This window comes from Harpia harpyja, chromosome 1, assembly GCF_026419915.1.
Source record: "Harpia harpyja isolate bHarHar1 chromosome 1, bHarHar1 primary haplotype, whole genome shotgun sequence".
NCBI lineage: Eukaryota > Metazoa > Chordata > Aves > Accipitriformes > Accipitridae > Harpia > Harpia harpyja.
The window spans coordinates 13689737-13711106 of NC_068940.1; the positions used below are offsets into that span (position 1 = coordinate 13689737).

The 21370-nt window shown below is 47.8% G+C and overlaps 2 protein-coding genes across 4 annotated transcripts in view; one reads left to right on the forward strand and one right to left on the reverse strand.

The window, feature by feature from the left end:
- The window catches only part of SLC22A23 (solute carrier family 22 member 23), a 119839-nt gene extending 106197 nt beyond the window's left edge, over positions 1 to 13642 (forward strand). For 2 of the 3 annotated variants that reach the window (XM_052780096.1, XM_052780116.1), the window contains 3 exons: positions 1397 to 1429; positions 3240 to 3363; positions 9224 to 13642. In XM_052780096.1, the coding sequence (XP_052636056.1) occupies positions 1397 to 1429; positions 3240 to 3363; positions 9224 to 9581 (515 nt within the window). In that variant the 3' untranslated portion in view covers positions 9582 to 13642. The remainder of the gene's footprint in view (positions 1 to 1396; positions 1430 to 3239; positions 3364 to 9223) is intronic. The other variant, XM_052780107.1, reaches the window with a different exon arrangement.
- A 1382-nt stretch (positions 13643 to 15024) lies between these two features.
- PSMG4 (proteasome assembly chaperone 4) lies at positions 15025 to 20215 on the reverse strand. The gene is made up of 3 exons (XM_052780220.1): positions 19990 to 20215; positions 19768 to 19843; positions 15025 to 15286 (listed from the first exon to the last, which is right to left on the reverse strand). Exons 1-3 carry the CDS (start codon positions 20167 to 20169, stop codon positions 15165 to 15167), a joined length of 378 nt encoding a protein of 125 aa, XP_052636180.1. The 5' UTR covers positions 20170 to 20215; the 3' UTR covers positions 15025 to 15164.
- Positions 20216 to 21370: the final 1155 nt, after the last annotated feature.

Sequence of the window (21370 nt, forward strand, 5' to 3'; positions counted from 1 at the left end):
CCCAGCCCATTGATGGATGGGACCAACCACATGCAGATGCACGCTGTGTGTGTGCCATCTCCCAAAACTCCACACTCTTGTGTTGGTGTCCATCAGGGTCTCTCTACACTAGATTCATCTAATTTATTTTTCCTTAAGGACATTAGATGTTTGTTGAGGCTGTTGAGGTAATAAACATGCAATTGCTTAGTGGAAAGAAAGTATGCCAGAACTGTGTAAGTCTGCTCCAGAGGCATGAAAATCTGGCTGCGGTTTTTCAACAACAAAAATGGAGTGAGGGAGGTGGGGAGGAACACCCTGTAGGAATCATTACAACCTTTTCCATGATAGGTTTAGGTGCTTTTGTGAGCAAAGTTGCTAAAACTAAGAGCAGCCGTGGGCTCTAGGTGCTTGCTGCTGTGTTGGCACCTGGACTTCTCTCAGTGCTGTGTGCCCGTCAGCCTTCCCCACTCTGCCCTCGCCCCTTTGTTTCTGGGAAGAGGAGGGAAAGGCAGCCTTGAACTTCGGAGCAGCTTGTCTCCCCCTGCTCTAGACCATGCCCCCCTTCTTTCTCAGAAGAGCTAGACAGTGTTTGGAGAGAAGCAGTGACCCTGCTGATTATGAAATCTGTTACAGCCTCCTGCATGTTTTAGCTTAGCATAATTTGGGTGTAATTAGCAAATTAAATCAGTATTTGAGAAGGAGGGTGAGAGAAGGAAAGGGGTATTCTCCATCAGTAGCAAACCCATGACAGACCTTGAGGTCCCTTCCTCTGGACCCCAGGGTGTCACCTGGGATGTCTCAGGAGCCTGGTGGGAGATCACCAGCAGAGCTGGGGGCCCAGGTCGTGCCACTGCCCTTCCCCTTGCTGCCCAATACTGCCCTGTGCTCCTTTGCAGTTAGGATACATGGCACCTGGTAGCTAGCGTGATTCATGGACCACCAGCTCAGGGGTTTGGCAAGGAATAGGTCTCCCACCAGTGTGATGGTGCTGATGCCCAGAGTTTTGCTCTGTAACTAAAGCCTCTGTTGGCCATTCCCTTGGGGCCGCAGCATGAGGGCAGTTTCTCTTCTCCCCCTTCGTTAACGACAAAGAGGCCTTTGTGTTAATCCCAGTGGTAATTCTGGGGCTCTTAAAAATGCTTTACTGCTGCGTTTGTTATCACTGTCTCATTAGCATGCTGTCCTCCAGCTGAAAGGGGCCTCGAAACGGCATGCCCTATCTGGTGGCCACGGGAGGATGTGCCAGTCGTGGCATGGGAAAGGAGAATTGTATGGGGGGCTAGGGTGGCATGTGGGATTTACCATTTTTTTTTCTTTTCCTTTGGATAAATAAATACATAACAGTATGTTCTTGGTTTCTCTCCCTTTCTCTCTTATTTTTATGTTACTCTAACTTCTCTGGTCTTGGATCCAGTGATCGGAAAATACAGTCAACTTCCAGACTCAGGTATGGTTTACAGACAAGTCCGCATCATGCTGGATGCGCTCCCCTGGGAGCGGGTGGACCCAAAATGCCAGGGCCAAAGCACCCAGAGCAGAGCTGCCACCACAGAGACGTGCGGGGGGGAAAGCCCACTTCTACACAGTGCCTTGGGACCGCCTGTTTGTTTATATGCAGTGTCTTGGCGTAGCATCCTCTCCATAGTCTGACTCGCCTCTGCATGTCAAGAGAGGGTGCAGAGGTCCCCCAAGGTTCATTTTTATATATGGGGCAAGGCTTTCTCAGAAAGTCTCCTTCTCAGAAGCAACATTCCCAGTTCAGTCTTTTTCAGAAAGATCTGAGATGCCAAAGTCCCTTCTGATAAGGGGACTTAGATACCTTAGAAAATACTTCCCTGGGCACCTTATCCCAGCCTGAAGTACTGTAACAGCAATACAGTGACAGGCTGCAGGGGAACAAAACTTACCCTTCTATATTTGATTTAATGGACCTGTTCTTGCGTGGCTTTTCCAAGGTCTGTTCTGCTGAGCAGTTGTGACTCCCTGTGGGGTCACTGCTGCAGCCTCACCCGCTATGCAAAAGGTGCCAGGCACCCCAGAGACCCTTAGTTTGCAAGATGCTGCGCTCATGTTCCTATCTGCTGGCAGTATTTGCCCTCTCCCGCAGACATGGGGAGGACTGCAGAAAGGGCTTAACCCTGAGCAGGCTGTAGCATATTTCCAAAGTTGTAACCTAAGAATTCACAAATACCTTTTGCTCTCCTGAGAGCTGATATATTCAACAAGAACAAAAGCAGGTGTTACTTTTTGTTGCATCCAACCCAGAGAGTGCACCCACCTGGGACTGCAGGCTAATGAGCAGCCCTTTCTCCAGGCAGATCTTGGGACTTGGCTGAAGGAAGGTGGGGGGCATTGGCTGCAAAGCTCCCGTCCTTTCCCCAGTGTTGCCATCAAGATTTTTTCCCCTCCTATGGTGCAATAGTGTCTGCGAACATGGCCTCCGCGCTGGCCAGGACAGACCACATGAGGTTGTACAACCCTGGATCAGATATCCCGCCCCTGCCTGCAGAAGGTGGTGAGCGGGGATAAAGTGAGGGATGTGTTGTCATAGTGGCCAGGAGACAGTTTCCTTTAGCTTTGTTTGGATTTACTGGGGTTTCTCCCTGTGCTTGATAGACACTGTTCACTCCCAGAAACCTTGCTGCCATCCAGCCATGAAATGATTGAGCGAACAGCCTTGCTGGACACAGTGACTTAGGGGAGTGCTTTACCGTCCTTGGCATCAGCTTTTCACTCCCAGAGTTGTCAGGTGAAGGCTGTCAAGCTGGGGGTTACAACAGTTTGCAGACTGATCACGTGCAGAGGCTTAGCACGGAGATGGGAGCACTTTTATTTCTTCCCCCTCTTGTCCTGTGAGCCTCTCCAGTACCTAAGCCACCGAGCTGTACCAGGTATTTGGCAGCTTGATGAATGTTGCCTGCCTCCGCTTGTCTGTCAAACGTGGGAGGGAAGTGGCTGGTGCCTAAAAGACTGCCCAAAGATGTGTTTTTTCTTGGGTTTTACCTTTTTGTGGTGGCTGGGCATAAATAATTCAGAGATCGCTGCCATTTTTGGCATGACAGATGTCTTTTTTCACATATGTTTGTGTCTCAGGTGCTTGGGGAATGGATTTTATAAATACCAGTTTTAAATTAGTATTACAGAAATGACTCAAATTCTTGTCTAGGGAAAATGAGTAACATAAACCTGTTTTCTTGTTTTCTTCCTTGGAAGTTTGGCCTCATTCTTGCTTTTTATGAAAACACTTGTCTTGGCAGGTATGAGTGACAGCGTCAAAGACAAATTCTCTACCGCGTTTTCCATCGTGGGTATGTTTTCTTCGCATGCCGTTGGAAGCCTCAGTGTGTTCTTCTGTGCTGAAATCACACCCACAGTAATCAGGTGAGACATTGGAGACCCCCCTCTTCAAAGTATGGGGCTGAAATTATCCTCATTTAATTGATAACTGGCTGTGTAACTTAACACATCGTATGGGAGGGGAAATCCCCCATAACTGGAGACCTTGCAGCAATTTTTGGGCCGCTCTTTAATTTAATGTCGCTGCAGTCAGTCTGCCCAAGTAAATACCTGTCTGTAGACAGAGAGGCTTTGTTTCCGATGGCTCCACCTTGTGTCCCATCATGGTGATTATCAGCAGGCCAGGCATTGTATGAATTGCATTTGTTTGCAGTGTGGTACGGTCTTAAATACTTAGCTGAACCAGATCGTGCGGTTGAACCACGTTACTGCTTTGCTTACTGTGCTGGATTTGGACAAGCAGTGACCATGTGAGTCTATGGCTTGATATTAAAAGAGAAATTCCACAAGTGTGCGGAGGAGGACATAGGTGCAGGCAATCCCTGCCTCCGTAGGGCAGGTTAATCAGCCTAGCTACAGGGGTGCTTCGGTGGAAAGGTGTTGCGACACGCAGTGTTAAATGTTTTTGGTGTGTATAGGTGCTCTGCGAGTCTGCCTCGCCTACAGCAGCACCAGTGTGAGTGGTCTGCTGTTATTTCGGATAAAGTCATCTTTCTCTTTGCACCCAGATCTGTCTTAGAGGCTCAGAGTTTTTCTGAAGAGGAGCATTTTCATTCTGGGCAATAGTAGAAATCGGGCAGATGATCTTCACCAGAGAGCTTCCCATAAAATGTCTTTGTATAGTCAGGTTTTTGTACAATTTTATGTATTCACTGTTATCTTTCACAGCACAAAGGTTGTGCTTTTGAGTTCTGGATTATGCTTTCAGCAATGCCACAGTGATTCAGGAGTCCACCCTGACTCCACTGAATTTCCCAGGAATGTAGGTCGTATGGGTGGGAAGGAGAGAGGGTGGAGGGAAGAGGATGCTCTTCTTTTTCTTTTTTTTGTCCAAATTGTATGCCTTTTTATAACTTTGCAAAAGTATTGTAGCAAAACTGTCAGCTGAGTAGCCAGAGTCTCCTTGATCCATGGCCTTTTCTTCCAGGCTATCTGACTTTGTGAATGTATTTTACAGATAACATTATTGCCACAGGGAAAGGCAGTGTGAGTGGTGAGGAGATTATACAGCCCGAAACACTAACAGCTATTTACTTACGTGTGTCAGTCAGTTTGGTGGTTTTATACCTCTTTACTTTTCTCCTTGTCTCTGTTTGAAAGACATATAGATAAGGAATTGGCCACGTCAACCAGAAAAGAATCTGCCAAGTAGGGTCAGATGCGCAGTGTGAATTTAGCAAGCTTTTTTCCTTAAATCACTTATGTTGCTACAGGGAAGGGGACAAAATCCTGGCTGGGAGCCAAAATTCTGCTTCCCCTGACACTGCTGGGTGACACCAGGCGAGTGACAATAGCTGGATATGCCTCAGGGTCCCCGTTTATTAATAGGGATGATGACACTCTGTAGCGCTTTGCGGTCCTACCACCATGAAGCTCTTGATAAGATCCGCTCAGGGCTGTAATTAGGAGGTGGAGCTCAGGATGGTGCATAAACCTGTCTCGGGCAGAGGTGTGGTTAAGCTGCCTCGTGTCTTGTGTTTCGGTGGGATCTGGCTGCTCCCTCATAACCTGTTCTCCAAAATACTGCCTTGGATAGCCTTTAGCGTTTCAGACCATCTTAATATGCTTTTGGTTGAATCTCAAGGAAGCTTAAGGAAAAGGGAGGCAGAGAGAGCACTGGGGCCGTCTCTGGGGTTTCCCTGATCAAATCCTTTACCTGTAATCCCCCATTCCTGAGGAAGGAAAACAGCACTGCCGTTATCAGTGGCATGACAGCAAAGCTGTAGCACCCGTCCAGCTCTGCTGCTGTGGTGTTGAGATGAACAGTTACAGCGGTGTAGGAGGAAAACAGCCACGTTCATCGCCAAGAGGTGCCGCCTGCTCCAGAAACGCAAAGGTCCCACACTACCACATGGCACAGAGGGGCCCTTCGTACCCTCGTACTGCACCCCGGTCTCCTGGCGCTAGGTAGGAGGGCTTCACTTGGAGCTCCCATTCCTTGTATGGGGGCTTCAGTACCGAGTGCCTTCCAAATGCTGAATTTAAGCACTAAGTGGCACCAGTAATCCATCCCTAATAATCTTGATGGGAACACCACTGCAGTTTGCATGGCTGTGAAATAGGAGTAGGCTGAGGAAAGCATGATGTATCCTTTCCCCATCCTCTGCATGCTCAGATACTACCAAATGGAAGAGAGATCAGGTTTTTTTACCTCTATGTCCTGCTTTTGTGCCCACCCGGCCAAAGAAATGAAGAGTGAGCAGCGATGACCAAATTAGGAGTTTTACCCATCAATAGCTGTCTCAAGCCAAATTTCCAGTGGGGTACAGTGCTGTTTACTGGGACCTGAACCAGGCCTGGCTTTTCCAAGGTGGTGCCTTGCCCCATGAGACCAAGGGCATCCTGGTGTGTTACTGAAGCTCTGACCTAGGACTGAGCGCACAACAAGGTCACTTATGTACAGGAAAGGCAGGGAAAAAACATGGAGGTTTTCAGGGACTGACTTCAAGAAGTGGCTGAGCTGACTGGACAAAGCCCTAAAAACCTGGTCTGAATTCAGTGTTGGCCCTGCTTTGTGCAGGAGGCTGGAGTAGGTGCTCTCCCAAAGTCTCCTCCAGCCTGAGTAGCTCTCTGGCTCTTTTGTACTCTGAGCCATGCTGTGTGTCGACCCATTTGCTCAAGACAGACAAATGGTCATCTGAAGATAGGATTAACATTTCTCTGCTCCCCTGAGCAATGCTGAGAAGGGCAAGTCCCCTTTCTTAGGTTTAGCCTGGTGCAAGCAAAGAATATCAGCAAGGATGTTTTGCCGCTCTCTGAAAAAACACTGCGGTAGCGTGCAAGGAAATTCTTCTCCCTGAACAGGGAGGCCCTTCCTGAGGACAAAATTTTGGACCAAGGTCTCTCTGCAATTTGCCCATGTCAGGACCGTAAGCCTCACGCAAACCATCCTGCCTCGCTGCCGCTGGGCGAGCAGGGGTCGGGGAAGCGGCTCCGATCACCCGTGGGTCCCTGCCGTGGGCGAGCCCCCCACAGCAGCTGCTGCCAGGCGGAGGTGCGAGGGGAGAAGCTGGGTCTCGCCGTGGGCGCCAGCTGCCCTCGCGCTCCCTGCCTCGGCTCCGCTCTGCACCTCGGAGCGTGTTTGAAGTACAGACGCTGGCCCCCTGCCACAGGAGACCTCGTGCTGAGGAGGAGCAGTGCCCCAAAAGACCCTGAATGTTTTTAGTTTCCACCTGCTGCCCCATGGTGCCTGCAAAAACAGTGTGAATTATGAGGGTGCTGCCTTTCTTGCCCTGTACCGGTTTTCCTGATGTGCATGTGAACAACAAAAAATTCCTGGCAGTATTTTCAGTTTTCCTTTTTTTTTTTTTCCCATGTTCATATTTGCAGTATAGTCAAACATTAAAAAAAAAAATCTTCTAGGATGCATGCCAAAATGTATTTTCAAGCCGCCTTCTGCCAGGTTTTGATGGCACTGGATAAAGTAACGCCTGCTCTAATTACTGACGTCATATGGAAAAACTTTTTTTTCCCCTCCAAATCTGAAGCCACTTGACCCGTAATGACAGAGCCGTCTTTGTTGTTGCCTTTTCCTGTTTCCTTGCAGCTTGCTTGATGTCCTTCTACAGCAGCTTTTAAAACTCACCTCCGGTCCTTCTCAGGAGTTGAGATACAATTTAGCTGTAGCAAACACTGATGTAAATGAGCCGGGCTTTTGTTGCTCCGGAGCCAGCTTGGAAAGTGATTTGCCATGCATTCGGGGCTGGTTGTGTCGATTACTCATGTGAGTGTATTAATGAAGTTGCAGGGAGGCCAGTTGCACAATGGCTGCATTCAGCTGGGTTTCTAAATTGCCATCGGAAAGCTGGCAAGTTTTTAATAAGGGCTTTTGCAGTATTTGGGGAAATCACTGTTGTCTGTGAAAGATGCTCTGCCGAGTCTGGAGAATTAGAAGGTACGTACGTGAATTTTTGATCCAGTCAGTGTCCCAAGAGCATCTTTTGAAACCTGTGTTTGCTGCCCTTCAGCTGTCAAGTAAGCAGCAGTGGATTTTGGAAAGGATTGGGTGAAGATTAGCTTTAACACAGTGGTTGGCTGAATGAATTTGGCATTTGTAGGTTTATAGTGCTGTGATTTCTAGTATGCTCAACAGTCAATGAAACTTTTTTTTCCAAGTAGTGGATGTAAAGCAGTTCATTAGCCTTCTGCAGTTGTCTTCTGTAAGGTCTGGTTATTGTTAATAATTACATCTCTGCCATTGGGCCAGGAACTGAAGCACCTGAGCCCGTCTGGTCTGATCACCAGAGGGTTTGGGAATAGATGGCATCTCCCGGAGGAGCCACAGGAAGCGTGCTGCCCGGGCCAGCTTGGTGGGGGAGTGGGGAGCAGGGTGCCAGCGATTAAGCTCAAGGGGAGACCTCCCTCTGCAGGCAGCAGGATCTTTGGAAAATGAAGGACAAGCTGCCGCTCGCAGAGATTTTGCTAAAACGAGTCACTTGAGGGTGGCGTTCTGCTGGCCAGAGACCTCGGTCGTGCCGCGGCGGGAGGAGGGAAAGGTCTGCCCCAGAGAAACGCCTGCGGTGCCGCTTCTGTGCAGGGTCACCCAGCGGGGACAGGTCCCGGCGGTGGGAGCTGTGCCCCAAAATGAGGTGGGCGTGCGCAGGTGGCCATGGCCAGCGGTGTGCCAGGCCTGCCGGCTCCAGGACCTAGAGAGATGCTGATGAGCAAGGCGAAGAATTGCAAGGGAGGTTGCTTGCATAGCTGAGCGTCAGGAGAGAGTGCTGGATTTGGCCTGCATAAGCGATTTCCATGCTGGAAATCTGGAGGAAAATGAAGTTATTTTCACATGGGTTTTTTTAAGCTTTAATGTGTTTTCACTGTTTTTTGGTGTGCATGTATGATCTCAATACACAAGCACACTGCGTTTAATAAATAAGCATTTCTGCCATAAAGAATACTTTATAAACGTACCTATTTATAATTTAAGCATTTCACCAATGCTAACCTTTTTGTAACCTTTCTGTGATACAAAAATACACACGAAGAGCAAGGAAGTGCGAAGTGAGGGACCTACCTCAACGTATACAGTGAGTTAAAAGGAGGTCTTGGAAATGAATCCCAAACTCTTGTTCTCTATTCTGACTACTAGCTCTGTTACCTTCTTTTTCTGAAGATTATGCATTTTATTAGAACGGTGTGTTGATAGGTTCCAGCCATAACATGTCTTTATGGACTCAGTGTTTGGTATAATGGATCGAGGCAATGGCCTGTAAAGTCTAATCTCCTGCCTCCACTGCTGATTGATGCCAGATACTTCAGAGGCAGCCAGAGTTGACTTCTGCACCTACTGCTTCTTGGTGTGTCTTGTCTAAGCTGGAGAAGGCTGGCATGCTAAGCAAAATCTGGTTTTTCCTCACTGAATACAGGAATACTTGGACGTGGGAATACTTTAGAGGGCTGTCTGCACACTCAGGTGATAAAGCTCCTCTTCTTCTTATGTGGGGGCAGAAAAGATACTTGAGTATAGTTATTTCCCCACACTGAGGCAAATAGGCAGTAACGATCTACAACAGCAAAGCAGCTCCGTACTGGAATAACTGTGCAGTACGAAAGCTGTGAGCAACCCGGGTTTGCCTTAGAGATTTCGGATGCCCAGGTGCATGCCAGAGAGGGGATTAGTCTGGGGGAGCCATCGAGGCTGTGGGCTCCCCACCCCAGTGCCGATGGGGCTGTGCTGGCAGGAGCAGGCTGCGGGGCCGGGCTCTGACCTCTGCTGTGTTTGCAGGGGAGGTGGGCTGGGGCTGGTCCTGGCCAGCGCCGGCTTTGGCCGCCTGACCGCCCCCATCATGGAGCTCCACAACCAGAAAGGCTACTTCCTCCACCACGTCATCTTCGCCTGCTGTACGCTCATCTGCATCATCTGCATCCTGCTGCTGCCGGAAAGCAAGAACCAGAACCTGCCCGAGAACATCCCGGACGGGGAACATTACACCCGGCAGCCCCTCCTGCCGCACAAGAAGGGGGAGCAGCCCCTGCTCCTGACAAACTCTGAACTCAAGGATTACTCCGGCCTCCACGACTCGGCAGCTGTGAGCGACGGGATCTCGGAGAACACCACTGCCAACGGGATGAAGTCAATGTAACCAGGTGGATTTTTTTTCCCTTCTTTTTTTTGGTTGGGTGTTTTGGGTTTTTGGGTTTTTTTTCCTTCTCCTCTTTCTTTTGTATTTTATTTGATGCTGTTGTGCAGGAGGAGCAGCACTTTGGGCAAAGGTGTTTTGCACAGATTTTACAAACCAGTGATGGAGCAGACACAGACTGGGGGGAATTCAACTCTGCTGCTAAAGCAACTTTTGGCATCTGAAACTGTTGTGCAGATTGCTCTTGAAAAAGTTATGGGGGAAAAGACTCATCTGAGAAAAGACCTGGCTGGAGGTAGCCCTTCAGAACTTTTTTTCCTGCCATTAAATATGTATATTTATTTTGATTTATTCTCAAGAAGCACTTTATTTCCTTTTCCTTTCATAGATCACAAAAATGAAGCCATCTTATAATAAGAGGTGCAGCCATTCCAAGAAAGAAACCATGGGGGGGGGGTGTTTTCTGTTTGTTTTTGTGTTTCTTTAAAGGAAAGAGGGATCCACTGCAAAGTTGAATTGACTGAAACTTAGACTTGTGCAACATTCTTCTGCCTGTCTAGAAAGTCCAAGCGCCCAGGTTGCCTGCTGTGTTTGTATACACCAAAAAAAAAAAAAAAAAAAAAAGGAAGAGAAAAAAAAAGCAAAACCTGTTGTGACTCAAACTCTGACTGCATTTTAGGCAGCTTATGTTTGTTTTTATAGCCCATGTGCACTTAAAAGTTACTTTTTAAATTAGTACTTTTTCTTTTCACCGAATGCATTGAAGAAAATCCTACCCAAACAAGCTGATTTTTCAATGAGAATCAGCCTTCTGCATTTTAAGAGTCCATGAAACTATTTTAGATGGTTTCCACTGGTTTTTAATAGTAATGTAGATGATGTGAATGATTTGACCAATGATGCAAAAATTAGTTTTGCCAAGAATGGCTTTAATTACCGGGAGGCCCAGAATCTCTGATGGACTGCTCCAGGAGAGGAGCACAGACCAGCAGGGACAAAAAGTAAGGAGAATTGGGCTACGATCTGTACTTTTATTCCAAAAGGCAGTGCATCTGGGATTCCTGCTCCTGGGAAATGAGTGTCCTGGCATTGCCCTACCTGTTTTTAGAACAAGGGTTTGGGTTTTCAATTTAAGTGGACAAAATGCTTAAGTGACCATTGGAAAGGAATGAATTGATAGCCTGTGAATAATGACTTACGGTCTGCTGTTGGCTGTCTTGGGGCTTTTAGAGATGGTTTCTGGTTCTGACCCAAGAATATACCGTGAACTCACCCAGATTTCCCCCCTTCCCCAACTGCTCTCATAGGATTTTCATTCAGGAAAAAAAACAGTTTACTTGAATTGGATCGATCCTACTCTAGACTAAGCAAAGTGAACATCCAGTTTGTCTCCTACTGTGCAGATGGCACTTTGATAGTGGCCACTTGACTTCTCCCCTCCAGCCCCCAAACCAAATATTTCCTTTGGCCATCGGCTTTTTGTTCTCACTGTGTGAATATTGTGAGGATCTAGTTCAATGCAAGGACTTTGTAAACAAACAGCTTTCTTGCATTTTAGTTAACCTCCCTGCTCTCCCCCCCTTCTCCTTTCTCACTCAGGCCATCCATTTGTGATTGCTTGGTAGTGCAGACATTAAAACAAACAGAGCAGCAGGATGTCGATGTTGTATTGAGTGTCCATATGATTGCCACTTTGTTTGATGTACATCTTGCGTTCGTACGCATGGAAAGCGCTCATTTGCACTTTCCTCCTCTACCTTCCCTCTCCCTTCCTCCTTTGCTGTATATATTGTCAATTAACTACTGTACCTAACAATTTCCATCCTCCATTAGGCTGCCGATGTCCTCTTACAGTTCTCAATAAATCAGAGATACGTGCTCCCCGGCGAGCGATGCCGTAAGTAGCGCAGCCTCAGACGCTGACGAGTGCAAGGGGACAGGTAGACCTGCAGAAGCGACAGAGATTGTTGTGTTCAGAGTAATAATGTTGTCCTAAAGCTGCTAATTTTTGTACAGACGATGTGGACATTTGGGTTCTTCTTGAGCCTGGTAAGAAACACTGGACCAGTTGATGGTAGTTTTGCCCAAAGTTACACTATGGTTTTTTTCACCTTTGTTAGACTTGCTGTGACAGCGAGAGCCCGATCTTCCTTACACCAAGTTTTATTGTCGAGCTTGAGCGCGGCTGCTTCTCTTTTTGTTCCGCGCTGAGACTTCTGCAGTCTGTGTTCACCTAAGGAAAAAACCCAGACCTTCCCCATTCATGCAGTATTCATGTGCCAAATTTGTGCAATACCTTTTTGCCTTCGATGCGAGATGCTTGTTGCAAGCCACACACATTGCAGGGGGAAAAGTGGGTTCACAACAAAAAACTGAAGAAGCAAAACAAGTCTTAAGGGAAGAGAAAAGGGCCTGAAAGCGGAGAAGGTGCGAGCGCAGAGGCGGAGAGCAGCACCCTGCCATCCATCGTGCCGTGGAGCCAGCAGCTCCTTCCCTCGTGGTCTCTGTGCCTGTGTGCTCAAGCTACAGTACGGCTCTTGTAGACCATCCACAGTTCTATAAAACCGGCTGCTTCCAGCACTGTCAGTGGTCCTGGTGTGCTCCCTGCTGTTGTCCACAGCGCTTTATCGTTTCCTGTTCTGGTGGTTGCTCTCTGATGACAGACGGGCCCAGGGAGGAGAATGGTTGTTTAAACATATCAACATTTATATAGTAAACAAACTAGGTGACAGGAACATGCAGCAATTAATTGTTTTCAAAACTCTTATGAAATTGACTTGATTTGCTGCTTTTTGGGTTGTTTGCCTGAAACCAGGTAGTCGGTACTGATCTTCGGCAACACGGGGAGCCCCAGCTTCTCAAGGTGGTCTGGCCCTCTGCCTCTGTCATGACAATAAAACACAAACTAATTTCCTGCCTTGGCCGCTCCAGTTTTGCTCATTTTCCTGAAAAGATGAACACTTCTGTGCTTATTAATTTTTTTTCTACACACGCTCACAGAGTTGGGAAGCTTTTGCTAAACACACCTTGTGTGGAGGAGTCGGGTACCAGGTGATGCAGCAGGGCAGAAAGGAAACGTGGAGATGCTTACCCTGCTCTGCCTAGTCCTGCGGCAGGACAGGGCTCTCTGCTGGGGTCCCAGTCTGCCACACCGTCGGCTCCTCGGCCACGTCTCCTCCACGGCCATCACCAGGAAAGGGTTTTCTCAGGTGGCTCTTTCTGGCCACCACAACGGGGGAAGCGGTCAAAGCTGTCCTGTCCATTCTGGCCTTTTTCTGGGAACCTTCAGTAACCTCTAAGCCCATCAGTGGATTTTTCTTTGGGTTTACCATTTAAGGGCTTTCTTCCATCTTTGCAAGTTTAAACAAAAATGTGAAAGTGACATTATGCTTGATCTTGGGGGGTTTTGTCCCCTTTTAAGGTTTCAGTACTGCTTTTGTTGCCAGACACACTGCAAATGGATAATGACACTTACCTGTTTGCAAGTGTTTTGTGGCCACTCAGAAAGGTTGGTTGTGTAATTTACTTTTTGGATTGGTTGAGCAGGCTTTTTTTTTTTTTTTTTTTAAATGGAAGTATTTTACTTAACTGTTGCCACTTCCTGGAGCCAAACACTAAAGGTCACCAAATTGGAAGCAGAAGTGCCATTAACTGAACTCTGTGAATGTCAAGTCAAGTTGCGCCTGTAGCTGGCACATAAGACAACTCTAAGTGGGGGGATGATCTCCCCCACTGTAACTTTTTTTTTTTTTTTTAAGAAAAATAAAATGACAAACCTCATTTTAAATGTATTGTGTAAAATGTTTTGGGAAAGGAGGACAATGTGTTATGTCTAGTGGGTGAGACCTCCCTCCCCATTTCAGTTTCTGATGAAGTTTTAAAGAATCGTGTTACTGTTTGTTTTGATCATGAATAGTCTGGTGGTGCTTCCTCATAGCACAAGCTTAAATCAAGTACTGAAAACAGTCTTACAAGCTAAATGTCTGCATGATGTTACATCTGTTGTACCTACTGAAAAGAACTTTGTATGTAAATGTACAGAATAAAATGACGTTGTCCCATCAGTTTACTCTCCTTGGTCTGGCTCCCTCACCATGACTTCTGAAACAGCCCAGCAGCAGCTAACATCAGTGACACCTCAGCACACAGTCCTGCCCTCCTCTACAAACAGAATGAGCTGATTGTAAATCAGGCTAATTAAATCAGCACCTTGATTTGCAACTCATTATCCTTTACAGTCAATCACAGAAGAATAGTTGACTCTGTTTCCTGGGTGGTGTAAATTAAAACAAAAATACCCTCCAACAGTTGCTTTTTGCTATTCTGATCTTGAACTGCGGCCAAGGACCGGCGGCTGTTCCCACCAGGTAAGGAAGGGCCCTCTGTGCCCATATCAAATCTGCAACGTCAAAGCCACTGGGTGTTCAGACCCCTTCGGACAAGAGATTCATCAGGGGTTGCGCCTTCTACATCAGCAACCTCTCTGTTACAGTTTTTAATTGCCGATTACGGCATCGCAGCATGGTAAGTTCATCAGTTTTCTGTAGGTTGTCAGGACAGCTGTCTAGCAGCAGCACTAGTAGTTTCTGTTTGTATCAGAAGCTTATATCTGAGTCAGGGCTCAACTTACAATGAAAAAGAAATAACCTGGACTCGCTTATCAGGTTGTTACACTCTGTTCCTCCAAGTTGCTATGAATAATAGGTGGTGTGCCACAGCACAGCACGCCTCGACAGCTGCAAACGGTCACCGTGCCATTGGCTCTGTGGCTGGTTTGCGGTTTTTGGTATAGTTAACTTTTAGCTGCCCTGCTCATTGAACAAAACAGCTTATGGATCTGCCTTTGAAAGGATATCCATCCTACCTAAAAGCAAGTCCATAGATGTAGCAGCAGGATGTTTTTGCAGTGGTGGTGGTGGTAGTGACTGCTCTGGTTTACCCAACGAGTATACTCAATTTACGCACATGATGCTCTTCTAGTAGCCTGATAGATTTATCTATTGCTCCAGAATTCAAGCTGTGCTTTTTCCTTCTAGATAGCCCTCAGGGATGTACAGATAACCCTTTGTAAACCCTTCTGGTGTTCTTGGTGCCCAAGAGACGGAAGGAAATCCAGTGTTTAGCACTAGTACTACAACCAATAGGGGCTCAAAGGAGCAAAGTAACACTCATTTTATGTTACAGCTTTACAATACAAAAATGTGGGGTTTTTTATTTGAACACTAAAAGCTGATATACTATGTTACTATATACTATAGTAGATTAATTGTACACCTAGAATTTGGAACTGATTTCCCAGCAGATCCCAGTACTGAATGGGGGCCAGATGCTGCACGCACTTTTACAATGATGTTTGTACATTGCAGGGTATTTTCTACTCTACTCGCCTATCCCCTACTTAACAGGCTAGCAAATTTGAAAAAAATAAATTCCAGGTCCAACTCTATTTAGGTCCATCTATATTTAATAACAGCTGCAGATTCAATCAAAACAATACAAAACAAATTACTAACTTAATGTCAGTGTGAAAATTGCAATCAGTTTTTCTAAAACAAAAACTTCAGGTTACTTTACAATGATGCAAAATCAGAACTTCTCTGGAAAAGCCATCATTTCTTCTTTGATCCTGTTTTCTATGAGTAAGGTGAAATTGCTGTCTGTGTTTTGAAGATTGTAGCTGACAAATATCTGTTTTTTGGTCTTGCTGGCTAAAACACAAAACAGAGTAGTCAGCCATAGTTTGCTCTTGTATAAAAGCGATAATGGTGTTCAAGCAAGCCTTTTAAAAAGCCGTATCATGCAAACTTCTAAGACAACGTTCTCCACTCCTGCTGTGCTGGACCCAGTTGTAAATGACTAGCAGAACAAGTACTTGAGCATTGGCATGTTGGGCAAAAGTATACAGGTCATTGAAACGGGCAGTATAAGCCTAGTGACTATCAACTAGTTTTTCACCTCATACAAAAAGCCCTTAGTCACTGGAAAGCCTCACAGTGCTTTTAGTGGATTCCGGACGCTACTTAAATACAGCACAGTTTAAGTGAAACCATAGTCTATACTGGACTCTTAGCACTGAAATCAAAATCTAGTTTATGAGTTGGTAAGTCTATGTGGTAAAAAACACTTACAGAGGGAAAGCACACAAGAAAGTGATTAGGCCCCAATTAACAAAGTTCTGTTTTATTATGAACCCCTAAAAAGGCCCCCAAAAGTGTGCACCAGTCTTATTTATATGGTGTCCATGAACACTCCAAGAGGCTGGAGAGCCAGGGTTGAACATGAGGAAGCCAAGAACAAGTTCCAGGCTACTGTAATGACAAATACCTAGAGAGAGGTGCTATAAAATTAAGAGCTGTCTTCCATGACAGAGCTAATTAACAGTAACAAAAATAATGTCCACTGGGGCAGGAAGACTTAATTATCAGAGTAGAACAGATAACACCAAGAAGTGTTTTATAAATAAAGTGGAATCCTACTTCGATTTTTACCATAGTAATATAGCAAATTTGTAACTCTATACATTGCTAAAGCTAAACTTTGTGAAGAATGTAAGCACCATAGAGGAAAAATAGGCACTAAATTTAAATTGTGTAAAATAGAAGACAAAAAATGGTATTTGGGTCACGAGATATTCTTGGCAGGGAATGAGCTGGGAGCTGACAATCCCAGGGACAAATTAGACTGTTCTGCTGAATATTCAAAACTATCATCTGAATTTGAAAAATTGAAAATAAAGACACCAGAACTCGTAGTATCTCAGTCCTTTCTAAATGGGAAAGTTAACTACAGGAAACCTATATATACATATAGAATGTAGTTAAACAACTCCTTTGAGGCATTTTCATTATGCAAATCAATTTTTTATTATTTTCCATTCTAAAAGGTTACCAGCTTCCTGGCTCAGTAAGTAGAGCTGCTTCTGAAATGCAAGGATTCATTTGCCTTTTCTTGGCACTACAAAGTGCTGATATAATGCAGCATGATGCTCTGATTGCAAAAATTAGCACTTGGCACCAGATTTTGTGGTATAAAGCAGCACGTTTTGTAAGCACTAGTGCTTCATCATCATGCCCTAAATGAATGCAACACTAATTCTGAACTAATTAATACCATTATCCTAGCTAACGAAGCTCTATCGTAAGCTGCAGTGTCAAAATGCAACTTCTTAATTATGTTTGTGTAAGATCCAATTGAGTCTCTGGGATGCTGTTCCAGTTCCCTGTGAATCCCTTGAGGCTGCCTGGGCTGAGGAGCTCTGCTCCCAGCGCCGTGCCCCGGCAATAAGCGGCAGCAGGACCTTTTCTGTCCCCACTTCCCTGCGGATTCATTTGGACACGTGGACTCTTGTGGGAAGGGCAGAAGAGGGAGGTCCTTACGCCTCCGTGGAAGACCACCTGCAACTTCGGCATAAAGCAGAAAACCACGGAAGGCAGGGCTTGCTTACCTAAAAACCCTCCAGCAAGACTGCTTCCCATGCAGCCTGGCTACTCATCCCTGTCGCGCCGGCCCCTCAAAGCCAGGGAAAAGCTCCCTCGGCAGCCTGTCGTCCGGGAAGCGCTGAATGCCAAGAGGCAGCATGGCAGCACAGACCTGCTCCTACAACCTCACGGACGGGGCCAAGGCCCAAATCTAAGCTTGCAGAGGAGCCCGGTGGGAGCAGGAGAATAGAGAGAACAAGTGTTAGGCGTAAGTTTGTAGACCATTTGTGCTGAAAAAGAGGTGGTAGAGGGGTACTGTGCCCAGCTGGGAAAAACTCGAAAGAAGAGGTTGAGACAGTGCTGAAACTCCCGCTCCAGGGCAGGGAACCTGACATTGCAGGAACAAAAGGCAGATGATGGAATGGGACTGGGAAGTATAAGAAATAAAAATACTTATGTTCAAATGGCATCATACGCTACTTAAGTTAGTGCCTGCAAAGACCAGAACGGAAACAGCATAGAAAAACTGGTGACAGTGGGGGGGGGGGGGGGGGGGGGGGGGGGGGAGATAATGCCTGCCTGAAGATTACCACATGGCAGGATGGTTAAAAAGGCTACAAGTGAGACTCAGCTGTGAATAGCATCTCTGTTATTACAGCATTTGTAGGAGTAACAAGGATTTAATTTCCCAGAGGAAAACTAAACACCAATAACAGCAAAGCTTGGTATTTCTAGTCAAGGCAGAACACGTTTCCTTACCGAGCACTTTGTGAAACAAAGAAGATACAGAGATGCTTAATGATCATCTTGCAGATCCACTGGTTTCAGCAGAATAAATAATTTTGGACTAAGTGACCACAAGCTGACTTAATTGCTGGATTGACAAAAGCAAGCCTAAATACTAAGGTGTAGGATTTCAGAATGAAGATGTATTTCTTTTCTCCAAAGTCAGTTATGCTCAGGTAAAGAGGAAGCACGTAATTATTCAAAGCCAGAAGTGTATGATTGACTTTCTGCTTCCAACCAAAGGTGAAAAAGGTCTACAGGCCTTCCTCAATGCAGTATACCCTAAGCAGGATAGCAGGAGTAAGAATAGTATCTATATAGAATATAAAAGGGGCTGACTAGCAAGGAAATCTGCAACCCAGAGGGTAGATGGCATGGACACAGTAGAACATTGACCAAAAGCCTAGCTGGGCCGCAGCTGGCACAGAAAGCTTAAGACGAAATAATGAAAGACACTTACGGCACACAAACAAAAAGTAAATAGGAAGATGCATCATGCTCTGAGGATAAAGAGTAACCAATATCCCAGTACCAAGCAACAGTATCAGCTCTCAGTCACACAGTATATGAAATTAGCAATGTAAATAAGACAGACCTTAAAAAAAAAAAAAAAGGCAGCAAAACTGAGACCACTTACTGGGGAAAAAATCAGGTAACCCAATCAGCCTCTGTCCTAGAACACTGAAAGAACTAATACAAGAAATGGCAAGTTATTACCACCTCTAGCTATGAAGTCTGTAATAAATCTTTTAAGACTGAAGATAGCAAGCCCGTCTACTAAAAAAAAGACAGGAGAGGGTGGGAATCACCGAGACAACTTAGAGCTGCTAGCTGGACTCCAATGTTACACAGAAACTTAGAGCAAGATGCTGAAGAAATGAGTAATGAGGAGACCCAAGGGAAAGCAGAGTAAACTGTTACACTTTATCCAAAGTAAACCCTCTCTGACTACGTTTTTACTAACTGACATCTTAAGGATAATGCACTGATTAGACATAATGAAATCGTGTTACACAGTACCCCATAGAACTATTACTTAAAGTGGAAATGATTGAACCCAGTATGCAGAGAAAGAGCTGCCACCAGGGGAGACTACAACAGTGGTTATTAAAAGATAAGTTATCAGGAAGAGGAAAGGATGCCAGTACTGTTTTTCAAAGATCAGTCTTGTGAGCAACCCTTTTTTACGTATGCATTAGTGGTCATAGAGAAGAAGTAGGTGTAGACTCATGAAACTGCCTGACAACACAAACTCAGGACATATTGCCTGTAACGAAGATCAGCACACAGATCGTTAAGAAGAATTACGTGGTCTTTCCAACTGCAACAACAAGAGTAAGATGAGATTGAGCAGCGCAGCATCTTGCACTTAAAAGCTGCTAACAAGTACTTCAGCAGTTCACCAGTTGGAGCTGCATCAGTTACTGGTAGGTGATGACAGGTAACCAGCGTGATGCAGCTGTCAGAGACGCGAGGGTGCTAGGACGTGTTAGGCCAAGTATTTTTTTAGAGATACAGGAGTTTGAAAGTTAGCATTCAGATTCAGAAATCTGGCTACATCAGCACCGCACTAGGTATAGCAGGACACTCTTACACGTGCTGAGAATCGAGACAGCCCGAGAGGTGCCCAACACACACTGCAGGGACACTCGGATCAAACACTGGCATCTGTGAGATGATCCAGGACTTTCCAGGCCAGAACATCTCAGAACTTGGGGGCTAAAAGGTGCCAGGTGTCGTGACGGTCGGCTTCATCTTCGGGCAAAACGCACACGCCTCGCATGACGGCCACCCCACGGCACGGAAGCATGACAGCTTTAGAGAGAGGAGGTCACGGGAAGGCCCGGGCCGGACCCGCGTGTCCTCACCGCGCCCACGGAAGACAACCTCCCGCCCGCGTCCGACCGCCCCCCCCCCCCCCGTCCCGGATCCGCCTCCCCGAGCCCCGGCGGGAGCGCGCAGCCGCCGCCGCGCCCCGCACCTACCCAAGCGCCGGGCCAGGCAGGCGGAGGCGGTGTCCGAGGGATCCCCCAGGAGCGAGGCGGCCACCGGGACGCTGTCCTGCAAGCGGAGCACAGCACAGGGCGGCGCTTAGTCACCGGGAGAACCGGCGCAGAGGCGGCGGCGGCGGCGGGCCCCCCACCGCCCGCCCGTCCCGCCGCAGGGCCCCGGCAGCGGCGGGGGCTGGGGACGGACGGGACACTCACACGGGGGCTGCACATGGCGACGGCCAGGCTGGCGAGGGCGGGCGCGGCGCCCACCCAGAGGAAGAGCGAGTCCCGCAGCCGCATGGCGTGGAAGTGCACCCGCTGCTCGCCCAGCCGCCCGCTGAAGTCGTGCAGGGCGATGCCGCCCGCCGCCGCTCCCCCGCCGCCCGCCGCCTCCATCGCTCCTTCTCCCGGCGCGGCCCAGGCCTCGGCGAGCAAGGCCCCGAACCGGCGGACCGCCCCCCGCTGCCCGGGGAGGCGGCCCCCCGCTCCGCTCCGCCCCGCTCCGCCCCGCTCCGCTCCGCCCCGCTCCGCTCCGCCCCGCCCCCGGCGGTGCCGCCCCCGGCGCCGGCCCTGCGCAGCCGCCGCTCCCCGGGTGGGTGCACCCTTCCTCCGTGCGTAGCCCTGCGGGAGCACACGCACGGCTCCCCCCCGCCCCCCCCCCCGCCGGTGAATGCACCCCCTCTCCCCGGGGCACACACGCAGCCCCCGCCGCCCACCCCCTCCGTGCACCGGCACGGACCCCGGGCGGTGCGCGGTTCCCCCCGCCCTTCCCTGCGGCCACCCGCTGGCCCCTCCGCAGGGGACCGGGATTAGGGCGGAGGCAGCCGCAGGGATGGAGAAACCCCGCTAGATGGCAAGTGAACCGCTGCGGATGGCGAGTGAACCGCACGGCCGGTAAACCGGGGGTTCAGACGGCGCCCGGTGGGTCACCCGGGGGGACCCCCGGGGTTTCGGACTAAAGGGTTGGCGTGATGCTGGGCAGCCTCGGAAAACCCCCGGGGAAGGTCACGGCGGCATCGGCTTCATTCAGCTCTGGGGGTTCTCAGCCTTAGGGGGCATCTGCAAAGCGAGCGAGTCGGGGTTTGCAGAGCTCCGGAGAATATGGAACTGTAAATAACTAAAGGCCCTACTTTGGGTATGAATTTTGTGCCCACCACACTTTCACCAGAGCACAGCTAAGCTGGTCATTACTGGAAAGGATTTTCCTTAACTGTGCCGTCTGTCGCTGATAAGAATATAAGCGGCACACTGATGGCCACGGCCCCTTTACAACTGGAAACGTTTGTCTTCACGCCACGGGCAGGGTGCTCATCTCTGCCTAAAGAACGAGCCAGTTAATGATACGGATTGGCTTTTTAATCAGTATTTTGTCTGCCTCCAATTTCATACATACTTCTAGAAATCAAAATTTCCATTTCCAAATTCTTAAATTTCATTTTCACACTGAAGAAACAGGGGGAAAAAAGGAACTATTCATCACTTTTCTTCCCTAAACCCCTCCGCTTCTTCCGGCATCTGCCAAAAGACAAAATCCTCAGCCCTGCTAATTTATGCCCGTGCTGCCGCATCGACGTTAAATCCCGGGAGGCAGCTAAGC

Bases quoted from the DNA above. Each gene is read 5' to 3' on its own strand.
- PSMG4 (XM_052780220.1), bottom strand. From the start codon at position 20,169: ATGGAGGCGGCGGGCGGCGGGGGAGCGGCGGCGGGCGGCATCGCCCTG. The intron at 19,844-19,989 runs GTGAGTGTCCCG...CTCCGCTTGCAG, and splicing joins TCGCCATGTGCAGCCCCCGT to GACAGCGTCCCGGTGGCCGC. The intron at 15,287-19,767 runs GTAGGTGCGGGG...TTTGTGTTTTAG, and splicing joins CTGCCTGGCCCGGCGCTTGG to CCAGCAAGACCAAAAAACAG.